Source organism: Photinus pyralis, unplaced genomic scaffold (assembly GCF_008802855.1).
Source record: "Photinus pyralis isolate 1611_PpyrPB1 unplaced genomic scaffold, Ppyr1.3 Ppyr1.4_LG8, whole genome shotgun sequence".
In the NCBI taxonomy this organism is placed as follows: Eukaryota; Metazoa; Arthropoda; class Insecta; order Coleoptera; family Lampyridae; genus Photinus; species Photinus pyralis.
In genome coordinates, this window is record NW_022170819.1 from 13,573,061 (window position 1) to 13,593,989 (window position 20,929).

At 39.6% G+C, this 20,929-nt stretch overlaps 3 protein-coding genes and 1 long non-coding RNA gene across 5 annotated transcripts in view; 1 reads left to right on the forward strand and 3 right to left on the reverse strand.

Annotated features, from left to right (window-relative positions):
• Positions 1-1,409: 1,409 nt before the first annotated feature.
• LOC116178886 (low density lipoprotein receptor adapter protein 1-B-like) lies at positions 1,410-3,796 on the forward strand. 2 transcript variants are annotated; one of them, XM_031498530.1, is made up of 4 exons: positions 1,410-1,719; positions 2,674-2,784; positions 2,837-3,017; positions 3,073-3,796. In XM_031498530.1, the coding sequence occupies exons 1-4, from the start codon at positions 1,674-1,676 to the stop codon at positions 3,638-3,640; spliced, it is 906 nt and encodes a 301-aa protein (XP_031354390.1). In that variant the 5' UTR covers positions 1,410-1,673; the 3' UTR covers positions 3,641-3,796. The 2 variants fall into 2 exon arrangements, with proteins under 2 accessions (XP_031354390.1, XP_031354391.1); XM_031498531.1 differs by lacking the exon at positions 1,410-1,719 and adding an exon at positions 1,828-2,421.
• Positions 3,715-4,285, reverse strand: LOC116178887. The gene is made up of 2 exons (XR_004146907.1): positions 4,010-4,285; positions 3,715-3,957 (listed from the first exon to the last, which is right to left on the reverse strand). It is a non-coding gene; the product is annotated as an uncharacterized LOC116178887 (long non-coding RNA).
• Positions 4,286-9,026: 4,741 nt separating this feature from the next.
• On the reverse strand, positions 9,027-10,421 carry LOC116178460 (uncharacterized protein K02A2.6-like). Its single transcript, XM_031497951.1, has one exon. It carries the CDS (start codon positions 10,419-10,421, stop codon positions 9,027-9,029), a length of 1,395 nt encoding a protein of 464 aa, XP_031353811.1.
• Positions 10,422-14,921: 4,500 nt separating this feature from the next.
• Positions 14,922-20,929, reverse strand: part of LOC116179315 (transducin beta-like protein 2) — a 124,198-nt gene continuing 118,190 nt past the window's right edge. Inside the window, exons 3-7 of the mRNA XM_031499085.1 lie at positions 16,504-16,727; positions 15,775-15,961; positions 15,542-15,727; positions 15,309-15,491; positions 14,922-15,235 (exon numbers count right to left, since the gene is read on the reverse strand). Coding sequence (XP_031354945.1) covers positions 15,015-15,235; positions 15,309-15,491; positions 15,542-15,727; positions 15,775-15,961; positions 16,504-16,727 — 1,001 coding nt within the window. The 3' untranslated portion in view covers positions 14,922-15,014. The remainder of the gene's footprint in view (positions 15,236-15,308; positions 15,492-15,541; positions 15,728-15,774; positions 15,962-16,503; positions 16,728-20,929) is intronic.

Consider the following 20,929-nt stretch of genomic DNA (forward strand, 5'->3'; position numbering starts at 1 on the left):
AATTAAAAATCTGATTCATTCAAGTTGTTTAATATTCCTAATACCCAAACATCAGCAAAATCAAGTCTGCACTGTACCACATTATGCCATTAATTCTAAACATGAGGCATTGCAAATATGGATATTTGCTAAAATCAGACTTGTCAATGGCTGTAATGCCCTTATAAGGGCGGCATTATTTTAAATATGTTAGTGCAGGTAACCTTTTCTGACAAAAACGGATCTCCAACAAGCGAAAGGTCTTATTTTACAATATTTTTTTAGTTTTGGTACATTTGTGGCTATTGCTATACCTACATATAAATTCTCAGGAGGGTGGTCGCTCCAATCGTACTTGGACTAATACTAAATTTTAAGCTACCCGTGACGCCTACTCTCTATGTTTCCAAGGGCTAGGAATACATTCGGGTAGGTACTGCCAAAGATTTTGCAGAACAATAGCCCAATAAAAATAACAGGCGCAAACGATGACCAGGATGACCTACACGTGGGGACCGCTTCTACGTCAAACGCACTAATATCTACATCTACATCCATCCCTTACGATCGTTACCAGAGTGCGAACGCACAATCGCATCGGCATATTGCCACCTTTGCCATTTGGATGTGCTTTAATTTAATTACCACCTACACAACTACATCACAGTCTTATTATGCAAGAATTAATCATTCGAATCAGATGCCGAGATCTGTAGTGTTGGTGTGAAATGTAAGATGCTACTGTAAGGACCCTTATTACAGTAAGGCTTACTTTAATCAAATGCATAAATAAGCAATAATACATGACTCTTGGTATTGGTATCGAAGTAACAGAAGCTGAAAATATAGCTCATGTTGCATCATCACTCTGATTTGATCCATCATTTAATTCGTCCCTCAAGCAACTATAAACAAACTCGCCGAAAACCTCTTCCCTTCTGTGATAATCACGGAAATTCTCTACAGTAAAAAACAGCAAAAAAAAAATTTTTTTATTTGACAGGAATGACGCGATGGGCCGGGGCGGATATTGATAACGGTTAGATTAAGGGTAGTCACATGAACCGTTTCCATCATGATAAGCGTCCTTGTCGGGTGCAATAAAAAAATTTATTTCACCTGACCGTTTTTCACACGAGACGTTCATTCATCGGGGTTTGGAATCACCAAGGCAACAACGAAAAATGGCACAAATTTTGATTGCGATTTGGAACGATAAAATTTTCGAAAATATTATGCGCGTCAGCGTCAACTTATTTTTAGCTGCGAATTTTATCAATAATAACATTCATTTCCTAATTATCGATGTATGTAATATCGTCATGTATATCGTGTAGGTATCTACGCAATATCGTTGGAAATAGAAATCAAAATTTACAACGAACTGAGAGCGTAAGAGATAAGGAGCGCAAATACATATAAAAGTAGTACCTATGGTCGAAAGTGGGCAAAACCAAACCGCAGATCAGAAATTGATCACAGAAACTCGACTCGTCTTGCTCAAATTGCATTCATAAAGCAGCTTTCGTTTTGTTCGGACGTCCACTTTAATTGTTATTGCATCATTAAACGGTGAATTGATTTTTTCGTTCGCTAACAACAGTTTATCGCGCGGACAGGGGCCACCGGTCAATATAAGTGCCACTTATTTAAACAAAGAACGATTATTGTTGCTAACAGTGTGATATTAGAAAATGTCCTTCTTCAAAAGCATCTGGAAGAACAACTCCAAGCACAAGAGTAAGTTTCTTTTTTGTTTTTCTGAAAACCGAACGGAATTTCCTGTTTAAGCCGTTATAAGTAATTATTGCACGTTCGAGTTATATAAGTAATTAACTGTTTAATTAAAACTTTCTTCCATAAGCCGATGGTGAAAGAGCGATTTCAAAATTGTTTATAAAGAAGGTTGCAATGTATTGTTGATAGGAAATTCACGTCCTCTTATTGTCCTTGTTAGATTAGCGCATAAAAAACACTTGCAAAGGTGACTTCCTCATAGCTCGCTTTAGGTAGCGTTGAAGTCTCTACAAAAAATTCCGTTGCATCTGTCGGTCGGTGATAACCCCGAAAAAGTTATAGATAATTATAAAATGTTTATAAATGAAGTTCCATAACCCCAAGTAACAAAGGTACAAATTGCATCATGTAACCAGTTCCACGCTCGCGCTGGTACCAAAAACGATTTCGCTTTGACCTAGAGCTACTTTCTTGCAGATAGAGTGCAGTGTGTAATTTATTTTTTGCTCGTTTTTTTACGGAAAATTTTTAAATAATCGTCTCGCAAGTGTATAATTAATATTCCGAGAAAGAGATATCTATTTTTATAGTGCGGGTACCGACGGTACCAACTGGTACTGAGTCGTAGTTGCTGCACCAGGTCCGTCTCGAGCACGTTCACCCATTTCTAAACAGCATTTACGTGACGTCACCTCTTGTACGAAGGTTAAAAATATTTACATAAATACGCGCTCTTTTATTTTTGTTTCACCACGCGTTTTGGTACGCGTGCCCACGTGGAAAATTTAAAACGCATTTGGATCGGATCGAAGTACACCCTTATCACGGACTGATAAAACGGTCTAGTGCATGCACCAATTTCACAACACAAACTTATGAATGAATTGCGAAATTCACTACGCCGTTTACTACGTTGTATACAATCAGCACGTGTACTAACCCTTGATCTTTTTTTAGAACTGTCCGAAGAGCAGGCTTTGAAAAATGCCAAGGAGACGGAAGTGACTGAAGTCGAAACCCCATCAGAGCCCGAAAAAGACTCCATGAGCTTTAAGCTCAAGTACTTAGGTAAAACAGAGAACCAACATTTCCCGCACTTACTTACTCATACAATTTACAGGAAATACAGTAGTCGATAAAAGTGTAGGAGAAAATGTTAGCCGTGACGCGATTAAAAACATTATTAAGGTCGCCAAAGCTTCCGGGAAGAAAATCGCACGTGTCAACGTCGAAATCTCGCTGAAGGGAATTTCGGTGGCAGATTCCAAGGGGAATCTCATGTTTGAAATCTCGATCTATCGGTAAGCTCGCCCGTCCTCTGTTCGAAAGCGCGTAATTCCCCAACGCTCTTTTTAGCATATCGAACTGCTCCACGGACAAATCGCACAGGCAGGTCTTCTCCTTTTTCTCTACGGACGAAAACGAGACGATGGAGTGCCACGCGTTCCTCTGCCCGAAACGGAAGGTCGCCGAAGTAATGGCGCTCACCGTCGCTCACGCATTCACCAACGCGTACGAGCACTGGAAGACGTCGCCGGGCGCAGTCCAAAACGGCGCCAACGTCAAGGGGGAGGAAATGAAGAACACCCTCAACACCATGAAAACGCAAATCATCGAGAACGACCTGATGACCGACGACTGCGCCAAGAGCGACGCCGACGAGATCATCGAGGAGAAGCTGATCGACTTCGACACCGAGCTCATTCCGAACGTCGACATTTCGAAGAACGACTGGGTGGGCTTCGACGACGACTTCGGCCGCACCTTCGACGATTTTGAGACGGATTTCGACAACGGTTTTTTAGATAATATCCTGAAGAAGGCGCAGCAGAACAACGCGTTTTGCGAAATGACGAATAAGTACGACGTCTTTCGGACGAGTCTGCCAAATAACGCCAACCAGATGGATTTCGCGGCATTTTGATAATGCTCGCTTGGTGCAGTAAACTGATTTCTATTTATTGTCATAGATAAGTAAATCAATTTGTTTTACATTTCTATTTTTAATTTGCTAAAATATCGTGCGCGTTCTCTTATAGAGGATCGTGCAATGTAAATACATTATTTGTAAGTAGTGAGATATTACTTTTTTATTGTATAAATAAATTTTTAAAATAACTTCTGCGCTCTTGGAAACGGCCTTATTACTTTCCCGAAGTGTGATTTACTACGATGAAAACAATTACTACAGCGATGACAATCGAAATCAATACGCACAGAACTCTAGTAGCAAATGAACACCTGCAATTACACTCGGAATAATTAATCTGCCGCAAATATTGATTAAACTCACAGGTTGCAGAGAGGTGCTAAGATACAACACATAGTTGATCTGTACTTGGAGAAGAGTTCTGACAAATTGTCATATGACAGACAGCAATCGAACACTGCATAATGTAGGTTCCAAATGTCATGTGGAATTCGCCAATCATGATGCAGGGATTTAAGGAAAGATGTGAGTGAAGACAAATCCTTTTCTTGAAAACTAACGTTCGCTTTGGGTTTTTCTTTCACTAAATATAAAATTAGGTTCTTTGGGATGAATGTTACGAATATGGCACGTTTGTACAAACTGTTCCTGACATTCCTGTGGTGAATTCTTCAATGAGAACAATTTAGGAAAAGGTTTGAACTCGATGTTACCGACGCAATCACTGTGTTGGGTTTGGGCCTAGTGGACATTCTTCATTTTATTTATTTATTAGTTCACGATTCGCCGGGGCCGACCATTTCTTAGGTGCCTGCTAATAAGGCATTTGGTAATCAGGACCTAGGGTACAGAAAAAGAAGAGAACGCAGGAAATATAAATAGCAAAATAACGAAGAGGGAAAGAGGTACCGAACTATGAATACTGAGCTTAGAAAAGAAACTTGTAGCGGCAGTCAACGAGGAGAAGGGAAGTGTGTGGTTCACCGATTTTGACCATCAGGGTCGGTGTTCATCTTTATAATCGGTGCATACCCACAACATTTACGATTGAACCAGAGTTGAAGCAGAAACCTCTTTTTGACTGTGATTTCCTAGAAGTCGCTGGAGTCGTGCTAAACGTAGCCCACAAATTCTGGTATACAGGGACGCTGAGGCATCTGAAGGAAGTTTGCAGCCAGCAAAATGTCCAAATCTGCAAGCCAGCCAAGGAGAATCTATTGAATCTGTGCTAAGGGAACATGAAGAGGTCTTTCGAGAAGAGAGAGAACCAACGGAGTACGCGGTGTACCGCAGCGTCGTCAAAAACCAGGCACCCAATGCCATGACATCGAATTCTCTAAGTCTAAGTGTAGCCAAGAAAGGGTTTCTACGCAAGGAATTAGACGTCTTATAGAAGAGCGCGAGTCCGCGTGGGTCAGCCCCGTCGTGTTGGTTCCAAAAAAGGGTGAAATTTTCGGTCTGTGTGTCGACTGCCGCCGCTTAAACGCTGTCGCGATCTCCAACACGTCTCCTGTGCCCCGTTTGGACGAACTATTACAATTTTCTAAATGTACCTCATACGTGTCCTGCACAATACCTAGACTTACAGTCAGGCGCGGATTTAAAGGGGGGCGCAGGGAACGCGTGCCCCCTCCTACACAGTGGTAGAAGATAGTCAAATTAGAGACAAGACATTTGTTGAATTCGTTTTTATTTTTTTCTGATGTTATTTGAGCAGATACAAAAAAACCATTTTCTCATTGTCACTTATTGAGTTTTACAAGAGACGTTGGCCCTTATGAATAAAATTATAAAAGTAAGCAAATGCCTATACTTGCAAAATTCAAAGTAAATACTCGTAAGTGCCCCTTTATACTGGTTTGTTTAGCAGCGCTGCACTGCGTCCTGTTCTTCTGCTTAGCAGCGCTGCTAAGTCGCCCAGTGTGAAGGAGCACTTACGAGTATTTACTTTTAATTTTGCAAGTATAAGCATTTGCTTACTTTTATTCATACGAGCCATTGAGACGGTTCATTTCGGAGAAATCATTATCAACTTTATCTTTTTATTGGAAACTGATGTTAGTTTCAACAAGATGGTGTATCTGCGCACAATGCCCTAATCGTGTAAGAATACCTATTAGACAAATGTCGTGGAAAGTGGAAAAAAATCGATTTGCGCCGACAGATAGAAAGCTCCGCTTTGTGGTTTAGACATTTTCTGGTTTGTTCTTTTCTTAGTTTATGAAGAATTAGTTATTTGCTCAATATATTATGTATTATTCCCAAAAATGTTTATGCCAAGGGCGACAGAGCCCGAGCACCTCCGGCCCGAGGGATTGTAAGTCGCCCGAGGGTTAAATATCGAGTAATGCCTGAGGTGCATACAACATTTCATATTTCATCGTTCCAAATAATCCATTTCCAATATACAAGTGTAATGATTATTGTTTGACAAATATTAAATTGCTTCGCACGAATCAAGTAGCATCTTTTTTCATTACATAATATAACTCCATCAATACAGGGTGATTCCTATAGTACCTGCCACCGTTTGGGAGCGTATAGGGGGTGCCTAGGGGACTATTTTGATATAGGACACTTGGGGTCGGAAATCTAAAATAAGGGCGCCAGAACCAAATTTATCTTCTGGAATTTCACGCCTGTATGTAGGCAACCCAACCGACCGACGTTTCGCGCGGAGCGATGCAGAGCGAGTTAGCGCGAGGAAGCGACATGGGAGGGAAGGAGGGAAAACGACAGTCAAAAGCAATAACGTTTACAAGTGTTCAACGTGGCCACCGTTGTTCTCAATGCACTTCCTACATCTAGCCAACTATTATTATACTATTGCCATAGTGTTTATTCACTTGATACGCGTCGTTGCAGACGGGATTTCGTGGGTTTAAACAAAATTCTGATCAAGTGTCAGCCACACATCGCCGCCTGAGATCGCTCCGTGTGCACCGCCGGCCGGTTGGGTTGCCTACCTACAGGCGCGAAATTCCAGAAGGTAAATTTGGCTCTGGCACCCTTATTTTAGATTTCCGACCCCAAGTGTCCTATATCAAAATACTCCCCTACGCACCACCTACACGCTCCCAAACGGTGGCAGGTACTATAGGAATCACCCTGTATATTTGACAGGTAATATGAGATGACAATCCATTATGCACTCGGGGGCCAAGGTTAATAGAGAGAATAGGTTGCCTCGTAACTTTAAGGAAACGCGTCATCGAGAATCCTGAAGTCCCATTTGATTGGTGTTTGAGTTTTCGTTCACTTTGACAATTATTTGAAATGTGTAAGTAATTGTCAGATATCCCTGAATTACGTATATGCGTATTATAATTCGATTGAATTACTGTTAGATATACTTCAGTATTAATTAAAGTTATTTGATGCCGGGTGGAAATATTTGTAGCGTTGCTATATGCAATAGCAGCTCTAACAAGTAACAAATCAAAAGCAAATGGCTTAAAAATTCAGTTTTTCAAATTTCCAAAAGATCCTGCATTGCAAAAAGAATGGACTATAAAGTGCAATCGAAAGGAGAAACTGAAACCCTTGTGCAATAGGGTATGCAGTCTGCATTTCCGGGCCGAAGATTATGCAGATGAAATGCAAGCTAGGCTACTGGGAGTTGTCGCAAAAAAATTAAAAAAAAATGGTTCGTATAGAATACCTACGTAGGTGTTTTTAAGATGGATAAGTTTCTTTTATTAACTGCTATTCCATCTTTGTATATAAAATCTTTACACGACGCTGAAGCTGAAGAAATAGAGTCCCAGAGAACAGCTATAGAAAGAAAAATGTTAGTAGAAGAACTGGTGCGCACTTCAAATAAGTCAGAATGTGTAATTTCGTTGTCTGCAGAAACAGAAGAAATTGAAGCTTCTTGCATTAATATATCTGATACATCTTCGCGAAGCAAGGAAAACGATTATAATGTGTTAAAAATACAGTTCGACAATTTGCAAAAAGAAAATCAAGCATTGAAAAGTGAAATTAAATTACTTCCAAACCGATAACGAATCATTACAGAAAACCGTTCGTGATCTTGAAAAGCAGTTAAAAGGCGAATCTACTGACTTCGAAGTACAAGCCAAGTTTGCTTTCAAAAATTGTTTAACATCAAATCAAGTAGATATTTTTTTTTTTTTTTTTTTTTTTTTTTTGAGTTGGATCCATCGTTCCTCGAAATGGGGGTTGAACTATATTATGTTATCAAAAATCTCTAAACCTTCCCCATATAGTTTTATTCGTTGAAGTTTTTAAAAATAACAGCGACTATAGTTTCGGCGTACTGCCATCATCAGGCGACTTCGGCCAGTTAATAATTAAAAAAACAACATGTTCGTCTTATCCGTCTTCAACGTTTGTAATTTACCGTTTTCCTGTTAACTTTCACAGTAAGTACTAGCTCTTAATGTTTTCAAATTTGCTATATTGTGATACACTTCTAGTCGCCTGATGATGGCAGTACGCCGAAACTATAGTCGCTGTTATTTTTAAAAACTTCAACGAATAAAACTATATGGGGAAGGTTTAGAGATTTTTGATAACATAATATAGATATTATTTTAAAGAAAAAGAAGAAAGCAAGATGGGCTCCAGAAGAAGTGTCTAAGGCTTTTACTCTACGATATTTTAGTAAACGGTGCTACATTTATTTAAGGGAAAAGCTACATTATCCACTTCCCGGTTTATCTACATTACAACGCTGGGCTGCGAGTCTTAACTTAAGGAGTGGAATTTTAGAAGATGTACTATCTATTATGGGCACTGCAGGGCAAACAAAATCCAATATTAACCGTACTACTGTTTTATCATTCGATGAAATAAAAATTTCTTCATTATACGAATTACGACCAAAAGGAAGACGAGATTTTAGGTAAGCACTCGTATATGCAGGTCATAATGGCCAGAGGATTGTTCGAAAACTGGAAACAACCCATATATATTGGATTCGATCAGAGGGTTACAAAAGCATTATTAGAGAATACCATCACGCGATTACATGAAATCGGTTATAGTGTAGTTGCTTGCACTTCAGACTGCGGGGGTGGCAACCAAGGACTTTGGAAACAATTAAATATTAACGTAGATCATACTTTCATACATCATCCCATTACAAAAGAGAACATCTATTTTTTTGCTGACGTGCCGCATTTATTAAAGTTACTAAGAAATTGGTTCTTGGATACCGGATTTGTTTTGAGTGATGGATCTGACATTAACCCTGGACCTGTAAAGAAATTAATCGAAATTACTAGAACCGAAATCAATCCCTGCTATAAATTAAATTCTCTGCATACCCACTGTGAAAAAGCTCAACGACAAAATGTGAAATTAGCAGCACAATTATTTTCAAACACCACTGCTACTGCTTTAAAACGATATTTCACAGATGACGTTTTTGCAAAGCATCTCGTCCAGTGGTCCTCGGAGGTCCTTCAGATGCGGAATGAAACCAGTTGATTGCTCCCAGGAAGGCACGAAGTTGAGAAACGTTATCGGGCCTTGGAAGGTCTCTGATAGTTTGCAACTTTGCAGGATCTGGGCGTATGCCTTTGGCATCAATAATTTTTCCAAGGAAGCGTATTGACGGTTGCCCGAATACACACTTGCCATGGTTCAGGCGCAGGCCAGCCTCATTAACTTGAAAAAGTCCCAGATGGGTATTTATTGCCATGTACTTTTTTGCCTCATCGTCCACCGGGACTTGATTGAAAGCGTTCGACAGGTCGAGCGTAGTGAAAATAACATTTCCCGAGAGCGAAGCGAACATTGATTCAGGTGTAGGAATCGGATATTTGTAGTCTTCTAATGCTTTGTTAAGACCCGTGGAAAAATCCGCTGTAACCCGAATAGAGCCGTCTTTCTTTTGCACGGCTACTATCGGTGCTGCTGCTAAGGCGTAAGAAATCGGCGAGATTACTTCTTCATTCTGGAGTTGTCGAAGAGCGCCTTCCACCTTGTCAAGGGCACCATGAGGTACTGGACGTGCCCGGATAAATGGAGGTTTTGCGTTCTCCTTAAAAGTCAAGGAGGCCTTGAACCCCGTGCACAGACCCAAAGACGAAGAAAAAAGAGAAGGAAATTTTTCTTTTACCTTCACTGCGAGTTGAGATTGGTTATCGGTGACACTGCTGACTACCATCGATATTGGAGAGTCCCAGAGGTCGAGGGCTTCCATTGCTGGATTCCCAAAGAGATTCTGACCCTCCGCAGACACGTAGACGTCGGAGATTGCCAAACGGTTCTTTACCTCGATAACGGCCGAGAACATGCCCAATGATTTGATTGGATGTCCAGAAGCGCTGATTGCTGCGATCTCGACCGGTGTAAGACGAGGAGAGCCAATATTTTCCCAATTTGCTTTAGATATGAGGTTCCAGTCCGAACCAGAATCGTGCTTTAGCTTTATTTCGATATCGTTGATCTTCGACTTAACGAACTTGCGGGAAGGTGATTTCTGATGGTTCGCTGAAAAAACTTGCTTTGTATTGGCAATAGCAGTGCTTGGCTTCCTGCCTGGACGATTCCTGGCCCAGTTATCGAAACTTTTTGCGGAGTCGCAGTACCCCTTATTATGACCAATGACGTTACAGTCTTGACATGTCTTTTTCTTAAACGGGCAGTCTCTGTGGAAATGACAATCACCGCAGTAATGGCAGTCCGGGCGCGGAAATGCCTTCTTCTTCTGTTTGCTAACTGCAGAAACCTGCATTGATCCTAATGGATTTTCAACAGTTTTACGGTCGTTATCGAGAAGGATCATTCGTTCGGCAAGCATTGGCAGTTCATCCAGCGTAAGTGGTGGGATATTTTCGGGATCCTCTACCTGTGTCCAGCTTTGTTTGATAGGCATCGGTTTTCTCGAGAAGCTTCTTCAATATCGGAGCATCACTAGTCGATTCGAGTCCCTGCACAAATAGCTGCATTTTTAGATCCTCAAGCTTGAACGAGGTAATATCGAAATCGTCTGCTGCTTTATTGATCCGAGCTGCGAATGTAATGAAATCTTCTCCATCAACCTTTTTAAGCTTCAGCGCTTTGAATCGACGAGCAAACAAAGTCTCTTTCCGACCGAAAAACTTCTTGAGAGTCTTGGCCGTTTCCTCTAGTGTGAGTTCTTGTGGCTTTTTCGGTAAAATAGAGCTTGCAAAACACTTATAATCGGAGTCCGAGAGTTTCGAACGTACGATAGCCGCTTTATCTGATCCCGAAAGACTCTTTGCTCGATCTGAAGCGAAAACCCATTCGACACGCTCAATCCATGGTTCGAAAGTGAGATTTTCTTCAGGCGCGTAGACGAACGACGTACCTAATTTGCTGAGCGACGTTTTGATAGTCCGATGTCGTTTGCAGCGTCCTCGCATGCGCTCCTGCATCTTCACCACGTTGCTGAATTGTAATCGGCTGAACTCGCTTGAGATCTTGGATTATTTGAATCAATTCCTCACGTTCGGCTTTCGCTTCCTCCCGTTGAGCTTTCAACTCGGCTTGAAAAGTTTTAATGAACTCCTGATATTCCGTCATTCAAACAATTTTCTAAGTTCCCTTACTTCCCAGAATTCTTTTTCTACGCGCGCGAATATCGTATTCACAATCCTCGTCGCCACTGAAGTATTCGTAGAACAAGTCAAGAGTAATGATAGTTTATTAGAATACTTTATTATTTAAGAAAACGAAAAACGCGTATTTTTCTACGTTTGACATATTCGAACTGTCACCCCAAAATCAGAGCCGCCTGCTTGTATTAGGTGTGTTACATCACATGATATCTACGATTAGTGGGATGTTATGCAAAGGAAAAAAAACCCTTCAAGTATTTCAGAAAGGGATAATTATTTCAACTAGATCATTGCAGCAATTGTTTGCAGATCGCTTGAATGTTAAATATATATTAACACATCGTCTCAATCAGGACTGTTTGGAGAATTTCTTTTCTCAGGTATAGTGAATTTGTGTTTCAGACTTATAGGAGATAGCTTTATTTTTATAGGCAGAAATCTTTACAACATCTGCTTACAATTTTCTAATAATTTTTTTTCAGATTAGAACCCGGGGAGGTCTTCATGATCACCCTTCACCCCTAAACGCGCTTTACAGGATTAGAATGATCCTTTTGGGCAAAAATCCCGGCATGGTGCAAACTAATGCCAATGTGGAAATTTCTCCTGAAATCAAACAGGACGAATATTTACTATCCAGCGTGTTAAAACGAGCTCGCATAAAGGGTTCCCGAAGTAGTAGAAACTGAATTTATCAAAATGAATACGGACGTAGCACTGACTAAAGTACAAGAAAGTCAAGATTTCTCTGATAGATCAATTATTCCAAGTTCATCAGGCAGAGAAATGTCCGAAAATGACGGACTGGTCTATATTGCTGGTTATTTGGCTAAAAAAAATGTTAAGAAATATCCACACCTTGGTAGATATACATACCAAACTGAAGAAGCCGTTACTTTACATAATTACAACATTCCATCCTGGATTCAAAGTTTGTCATTTGGTGGCCTAATTCAACCCTCTCAACAATGGATACAGCAAGTAACTCTGATGGATAAATATTTTCAAGAATATCATGAGGACGAATTTAAACGATGTAAACTAATTATTGTAACAACTTCCGCTTTTATTGCAACCAAAGTCAGAGATGTACCGAATGACTTGCTAAAAGCATTTTGCAGACTAAGAATTTTTGTTAGAATTAAATATCTAAATTTAAAACTGGAAGAAAAGCGCAAAAAAATTAAATTTCCTAGATCAGAACCTGAAAGACAAAATTTTAAAAAAATGAGAAAAACTTTAAACTAATTCTATGGTTATTAAGAAAAAAAACTAGAAGTTGTACTGAAAGGTTCTAGGCATTGGTGCTAATTGAGTGAGGCGTGAGCAAACAATATTGCAGGACGAATTAGGTTTTCCTGCAGTTTTCCTAATTCGTAAGTTAGGTAAATACCGGATTAGTATATATACTTATACATCAACTTAAGACCTTCTGCAGTGACACCTCCTAAATAGCTTTATGCGGATCACTCTGTAACTGGGCAAAAGCCTGTTGAGGGCCCATAATAAGAGAGGGACAATAAATAAACTATTCATATATTTTAATAAAGTGTTTATAATATTTCGCTAGCATGTTTCTTACAATGCAATGCAAGGACTTTTCAGAACATCCGTGTAAAGTACCATTTCGATCCATTTTGCATTTTTTGAACTTGTTCTGTTGTTGTTGCGTTAATAATTAATTTTTATGATGTGGACAAAGTGGGATTCCGGGTGACGTCATTCGCGTATTTTAATAGTGAACGTTTATTGGCTGGAAGTTACGAGGCAACCTATTCTGTCTATTAACCTTGCTCGGGGGCGTAATAGACTGCTTTATGTACCTCATATGACAGATATAATTGGCATATAATCGGCAAATGAAAAATAAATGTTTTTTTAAATATATTCAAAATTGTATGCCCCCTTCCCTAGACCAAATCCAAAATCAGCAACTGCTTACAGTCAGGGTACTGGTAGGTGCCCGTTGCCAGCGAGGACCGAGATAAAACTTGTTTCCCTACAGAACCTACAGATTTTCGAAGATGCCTTTTCGGACCGCGGAATGCCCCGCGATGTTTGATGGACCGCTTTCGCGCGGGTTGTAGCCTCGCTTTTTTGGCGATTTCGTAGTTTCTAGAAACGGAGAAATCGGTTTCGGATTTCAGTCCAGGACAGGGTCTCTAAGCCTCTGGTTTCCCTAGCCCACCGGAAGCAGGGATTAGTGATATTTCTTCAATTTCCATGAGTCGTACAGTGGGCATCATCGCAATGAAGAAACGGCGTGGAAGCTGGTATTGTGACGCGATACGGATTAAAGGGCATCGTCTCTATGGCGACTGGACTCTATTTTTAAATAAACTTTTACTGTCCAAAAAAATGTTTTATGGTTTCAGGTACACGCTTATTAAATTAGAACTGCGGAATTCAACTATACTGTAAACCCCCATTGACTATCAAATAACTGATATTCATGACGAATTTTCCAGTAGGGTCGAATTTTCTACTGCCTGATTTTCCGGGAGCGAGCATTCAAAAGTCTTATCTAATGAGTAATTTTCTGTTTCAAGAGAAGGGCGGGTCTGGGATGTTCGTGTTTAAATTTAGAGTGAAGAATTTTTTGCTCGAAAATATTCTTTGAATGAATTTTGACTTACGTAGGTGAACAATAGGGATAATTTAACTGGGAGTCCATTTTGGATAAATATTTATGGGCAACTTATCCAGAAGTGAAAATTCCTGACGCCAATTTCTTTTGGAACCCAAGATTCTAAGGCGAATGTACAGAGGCGAACTTAAACCATGTAGATAGTGTGCTTAACTTCCAGGTTCAATGCCAACTTCACACTATAATAACACGGAAATGAAATCAACCCTTAAAATAAAAATTACACTAGCAATTTTTATTAGTTTCATAAATTTATGAAAATTTAAAATGTAATTAACCCTTATAATTAGATTTTAAATTTTAAAATAAAAATTCAACTAGGCAACATTTAAAAATTGCCACCGGAATGGCTATTCCCTCCAAAAAGCTAACTGAATTCTACTATTAAATGTGAAATCGAAAAATGGCCCTTGAAAGGTGCAAGGTGGAAAATTACATGACCTTTGAGAGCAAATTCAACATTCACAACAAAATATGTGAAAATTAGTGAATCGCAACTCATATATCGCACATATTCTAAACCGAAAAATGTTTGTCAGGCAGATCTCGCCCCCGAGATAGGTAACTTGCCCTTTGTCCAGGGATTTCAAGCCTACAGTGAGAGTCGAGGTCAGTCCCGGCATTAGGTGACATAACTAATAAGTAATAACATAAAAATAACAACAAACATAAAAAACTTAAACTGCATGACGCTTTCATGACGAAAGTTAAAACAAAGATGCCGTTACGTAGACAGCGTTGGTGCTCTAGATTAAATATTAAACTAAAGAACACAATTATTGATGTATGTCTGTGAGTATGTATGTAATATTTGTGTCCTTGTCACAAATTTATTGCTTGTCCTTGCCCCGATCCCACTAAAGTCAATTTTGTCATTAGGTTTTAGCCCGTACCGCAGTTTATTGTTTATTTGTTGCTCTTTTACAGTTACTTTTTGTTTAAATAATTTTCGTAAAATAAATTTTATTTAAATAAGATCGATCTGTCTACAGAGACTGGAAAATTTAGACATCGGGAACCTAAAATGATGTCAAGAAAGACCCAAAACGGTTTCCCGAAGAGAAAGATAACAAGAGGCTAATATTTATTTATTAATTAACAAATATTAAAAATATAGCTCTCCTTAATTATTTCAAAATCAGTACCATTGATAATGTACCTTTCTTTACACCTTAACGCCAAGTTTGCTAAGGAACGCTTCGTTATCACAAACAAGTTTTTGCAAGCGATCTTTGGTGGTCGCAGTTTGGTGCTGTTTCAGTTTCTCTTTCGCCATCTCGATCTCGCAACAGTAACCGGTAACATTGTGGAAGACGCGAATTTGTCTGTCGCCGCTTAGGAGAAGGTATTTGCCGGAAGAGTCAAACATTATCGAAGTTATTTCACCTGGAAAAGTATAAAGTCATTGCTATACTGAAAAGGCACTTGAAGTAAAACAGTCGGCAAAACCAGTAATCACCATTGAAAACCTTCTCGATTGAGTGCCGCAATTGTCCATTAGATGTTGAGTATAAGGCAACAGTGCTAGAGGAGCTCACAGCCACAACTTCGGCATTGGGAGACAGAGCAATTTTGGCCACGCCCCCATGTTGATATTTCCCAGTCACCTTTAGATGTGGATCTTCTCCTCGTTTATAATCAACTGAAAATTCAACCGGCTCGCATCGCATTACAACAATAAGTCATACATACTTTTTGTATCGAACAATTTCCAAGTCCCATCCTTGGACACAGTAGCGATATGCGAGGAGTCGACATCGAACGCAACATCGTAGACGCCCGAAGTGTGACCGGTCAAATCGTACACTCGCTTAACATCCTGAAATTCGCCGTTCTTACTAAAAATCACCTCCCAGACCTTAACATCGGGAGCGAAACCTGGAACCGAACAAATCACATTTTTTCTACTACAAGTGCAAACTTACCCGCCGCCACGATGTATTTTCCGCAGTGCGAAATTTTGGCGCAGTAAGTATTCATTAGGTACGTATCTATTCGAGCCAGTTGCTGACCGCGCAAGTCCCAAACGACTAAATCAGTCTTATTCGAGCAGGTGATGATGAATTTTCCGTTGGACGATATGCCCAGTCCGACGACGTCGTCATCGTACACCTAAAAAATTATTTGTAGTATGACTGGTACAAAATGGGTAAAATCCACACAATCCATGCAACCACACCAATGCTCTTATAAGTCAAAAAAGCTTTACGAGATCGTAATCTCTGTCTGACCGTCCGTCTGGATGGGGTATAGGGCTTTTGGGCAAATATCTGAAGTGAAGGACAAGTGCTTTTTTTCAATAAGAAGTACTTAACCAAAGATATGGGCAGATGGAAGAACGAGCAACGAGTGGAGATAATTTGTTGAACGAATCGTATTTTGGAACACTCTGTATTTATAAAAAGATAATCTTGAAGCAGAATACTTGTATATTAAACCATTGTATAATGATTAAACTTTTCATTTTCACCCATTCTATCCGGTGGTCGGTGGACAGATAAAAAGCATTGACAGGACGGAAATGCGATCGCGGAATCGCGAATTTTACGTTGCCGGTCCTTTCACGCAGCGGCGCCGCACAGTTTCAAAACCGGACGTGAGCACCGGGCCACGTGCCTTATAGAGAAATTGAAAATGTTACGTACTATACTTACTTTTGCAAATGTAATAGCTTTCGACGCAGATCCAATAGTACCATCGCTCTTCTTCTCAATCTTATATACCTCAACGCAATTTCCATTAAACTTGTGTATCAGAAACGCTTTAGAATCCGGGCTCCACTTAACAAAGGTGGCGTAATCGAATTCAACGTTAATCCTCAGCGATTTGTGATCCTTCTGATGCAAATCCTTAACGTCCCAAAGCAGAACTGTGCGATCTGTAACGAAAAAAGAAGATCGGAAATAGTAGGTAGTGAAAGTAGAAAGTTGAGATGAAGCTGTTACCGCAGTAATAGTGTATTAGCACGAACGTACATACGTTACATATGACCTATATGGGATTATATTTTTTCAAGTCGCCCACTTCAATTTCACTACTACTTTCAAGATCAACAAAAATCATCGTCTATAAGATATGAAAGTGCTACTTTCAATTCAAAGTTGAACGAGCCCAATTTTTTACGTCTTGAGCAACTCCTCAATTATGGTAAAACACTTCATTTAGTCCAAACTTACGTAACTGTGAATGAAGACAGTGATCTTCGAATAATAGACGTGCGTAAAACGTTATGATACGGTGTTTTGGTTATATAAAAATTGTCACGGGTGTTACATAATTACTATGCGTGTTTTCCTTCCATTATACCATATTAAATATGCTCTAAGCTATCTTTGGACTCCACAAATTGAATACAAATAAAGGTTTCACTTTTATTACTTTCACTTTAAACATCTCCAAGCAACGTTATAACGTTCAATATGAATTTAAAGTATATCACCGTCTGGGGTGGGGCTCCGCAAGGTTCAGTTCTCGGTCCGCTCCTCTTTGTATTTATTTTGGGCGTTTTTTTAGTTTAATAATCTGAAACCGAATATTGCATTTGTGAAGACACATCAAAACTCATCAGAACATAAGAGCCTTGAATCGTTCGGTGTAGGCCTTAAAGTATCTTTAGTCTATTCACGATCATAAGAGAAAGTATACTGCTAAAAATATCAGAAAGTATTTAATCTTGCGAATATTTCGGAAACATCGACGGTGAAGGAACCCTTGGGATCTTTTGAATTTAGAACAAATTCTCACATTTAGAATAAAGAATAAAATGCGGACGTGAAGGAGTTGGTTTCGACACAATTTCGATGATTCGTTTGCATATTAGTCCTCCTTCGATAGTGGCATGCGTAAACTCAAAAATTCCCCATCGAAAATGGTAACTGTGGCACATGAATCATAAAAATGACAAAATAAAAAACCATTCTTTTGGGTTTGAAGTTTCGGTTTTTTTGGATTTTGCAGTCTTGTTTGCTAAAGTTCCGTTATGCTCCATTTTTAATCTAAGATAAGAAATTTTTATTTGGAATTAAAACAAACGTAAACATAGATTTTACTAGAACGGCTTTGCTAGCTGACGTAAGTACCTACTACACAAATACTTTTATTGGTTTTTTTTTAAATATCACACGAAATTCAACATTCGAACTTATTTAAAATACTAACCAACTAGGGCCTTCCGAACTCCTTGCTCCCATGCCCATCATAGATTACAGCCTACTGTGTCTTATGGATCAACTGCCACTATTCGCCAGACAGCTCAAGCAAAAATTGATTAAAAAGTTCTTTTAATGGCACAGAAAAAGTTCCTTCCTTTGTGCAAAACTCGAAACCACACGAAACAAATTAGTAAAAAAGTAGGTCAATAGCAATGGATAAAGATCTGATAGTGCCACAGTCGTAGGGACGGGCGGACAGACAAAATGGACACAATAGATCATTTTCTTATGTTTGTGGAAATGCGCTAAAATCAGTTTAAGCGGTCAGTTTTGGACGATACCCGTAACTGCACGCGATAACTGAGAGCTGAGCCACTACGACAAAATATTCATCCGCGGCATCATGAAATATGATTAGATTAGTAACCGGCGATAAGGGGGAAAGGAAAGAAATTTTTTTCCGGAAAATGTGAAATGTGCGTGTTCAATTATTCTGTACAAAATTATTGTTTGTTATACAGGGTGATTCAAATTCGAGGGTCACCATGGGGAATTCGGGAACTGTAAGAGATAGATAGTAGTAGTTTAAATTTGGCAAAGTTGCGTTGCAGACGGGATTTCGTGGGTTTAAACAAAATTCTGATCAAGTGTCAGCCACACATCGCCGCCTGAGATCGCTCCGTGTGCACCGCCGGCCGGTTGGGTTGCCTACCTACAGGCGCGAAATTCCAGAAGGTAAATTTGGCTCTGGCACCCTTATTTTATATTTCCGACCCCAAGTGTCCTATATCAAAATACTCCCCTACGCACCACCTACACGCTCCCAAACGGTGGCAGGTACTATAGGAATCACCCTGTATACTACTGTTGATGAGAGGCGAACCTCCATTGGAGTTTGGTGTACAAATTATTTGGAGTCTTTGGAGTCCCAGTGGTAGTCTCTGGTATTCTTTGGTAGTCTCTGGTATTCCTTGGTAGGCACATTGGTAGTCTTGGTAGTTTCTGGTAGTCACAGTGGTAGTCTCAGGTAGTCACAGTGGTATTCGCTGGTAGTCACAGTGGTAGTCTTAATGGTACTCTTTCATTGTCGCACTTATATAAAAACTCATGACTCCTTTCTCAGTTTTCCTATCAGAGGATAGGTTTGACGACAGATAATATCTCGAGCAACAACTATACAAAAATATTTTTAGGAAAATATGGCAGCAAGGGTATACGAGAGTAATTATATAATTATATTTTTGTATCAAAATTATTGTTTGAATTTTTCCTATCCACAACGTTAGTTTTTGTAACATAAATATAATAAAAATTACATTCGAGATTACATTCATTTTCAGAAACAAATGATTTCTATTCTTTCATATAACTAGATCGGTACGGAACTCGCTTCGCTCGGCCGATCACGGCGTTTAATTAACAATCGCCGTTTTGTGTGGTTTACCGTTTGTCAATTTTTTGTTTTTTTGCTTGATTGTTTTGATAATGTAGTTTGAACCGTGTTCTGTGTGGTTAGAATATTGTAAAAGGCGAAAAAAGAAGAAAGAAACTTGATTCGGCTCAAAATGAACTAATATATTGATACTCTCTTTTTTAGTCAATCTCATCCTATAGGTTGGTAAAAATGCTTTGCATTTTAAATCTCCGCTAGAGTGAGTTTATTTCTCACAAATACTGCTGAAAATAAGAATGTTGCGTTTTGCGCACAACACGACTTTTTGCGTACCTATGCGTTTTATTTGCTTTTATTAGATGGACTTACCATCCAAATTTCGTTCAAATTGCTCCAAAAATAAGACAGTTGCGCTCTCCGCATGCGCAATACGAGTTTTGAAAAGCGCATTTCATTTGTTTTTGTTAGGACCCACAGAGTTGTACTCGTATATAGTAAATAGAGGAGCTGTACACAGGACCTGCGCGTTGCCAAATTAACTCCAACTACAGTGGTCACATACTTATATAGTTTTAACGCATTCGCGGTGCGTGAAATGCGTTTGTTTTGCTCGCACCTACGTTGCTTATTGGTCACTATATCTTCATCCGGTTAGTGCGCACACTCGTCAACGGCCTGCGCAAGATCCAATTGGAGTGAATTTTATGCAACAACACTGTCTCTCTATTTATTATATACAACTCTGTGGAAGAACCTAACACCAAAGTTTCGTGCAAATTGCTCCGTAAATAAGTAAGTTGCGTTCTGCGCAACATACATGAAACCCTAATGTAGATGCTAAACAGTTTCACGCTTATATACAACCGTTCACACATTGCACGGCTTCGCTCCGCACATTGACACACAAAAGAAGACATCGCTCGACTTCGGCGGCTGCGCCGCCTCGCCTCACGCATGTACCCAAGTTGCCGTGGAATCTAAAATATGAACGAACATTTTAGGAGACCAATGTAAAAAATTTGCTGTGGCCAGCACAGATAACACCCGCACACCTGCACATGCGCGTTTCTGCCCAAAATCTTTTCAGATTTTCCTTTTAGGTCTAGGAATATGTGTACCAAATTTGTTTGAGTACAGACCGACCTCCAATGCAATACCTCCCTTACCAACGTAAATGTGCGGGTTGTGTCAAAGTGTCTATATACACATCTACAAAATTTGGTACAATTCGACGCAAAAGTTTCGCCATAATATTAATTTAACATTTTTGACACCTTACGCATGCGTGATTATGCCCAAAACCTTTTCAGCTCTTCCTCTTATGTCTGAGAATATGTGTATCAAATTTGGTTCCAATCGATTAAGCCGTTTAATCGGAAATGAGAGTACAGACGGACCGACAGACCGACATCATAGAGACTTTGTTTGATTCGGATACCTGGTGCTTCAAAACGTGTATTTTCGTAAATAACAGTTGGGGGTCATTTTTTACCCCAATGCAATAACTCCCTTACTAACGTGCGGGTGGTAAAGACC

Excerpts from the sequence above, each read along its gene's own strand:
- LOC116178886 (XM_031498530.1), top strand. The coding sequence starts at position 1,674 with ATGTCCTTCTTCAAAAGCATCTGGAAGAACAACTCCAAGCACAAGA. Across the intron at positions 1,720-2,673 it reads GAACAACTCCAAGCACAAGA|AACTGTCCGAAGAGCAGGCT; the intron begins GTAAGTTTCTTT and ends ATCTTTTTTTAG. Across the intron at positions 3,018-3,072 it reads TTTGAAATCTCGATCTATCG|CATATCGAACTGCTCCACGG; the intron begins GTAAGCTCGCCC and ends CGCTCTTTTTAG.
- LOC116178460 (XM_031497951.1), bottom strand. The coding sequence starts at position 10,421 with ATGCTTGCCGAACGAATGATCCTTCTCGATAACGACCGTAAAACTGTT.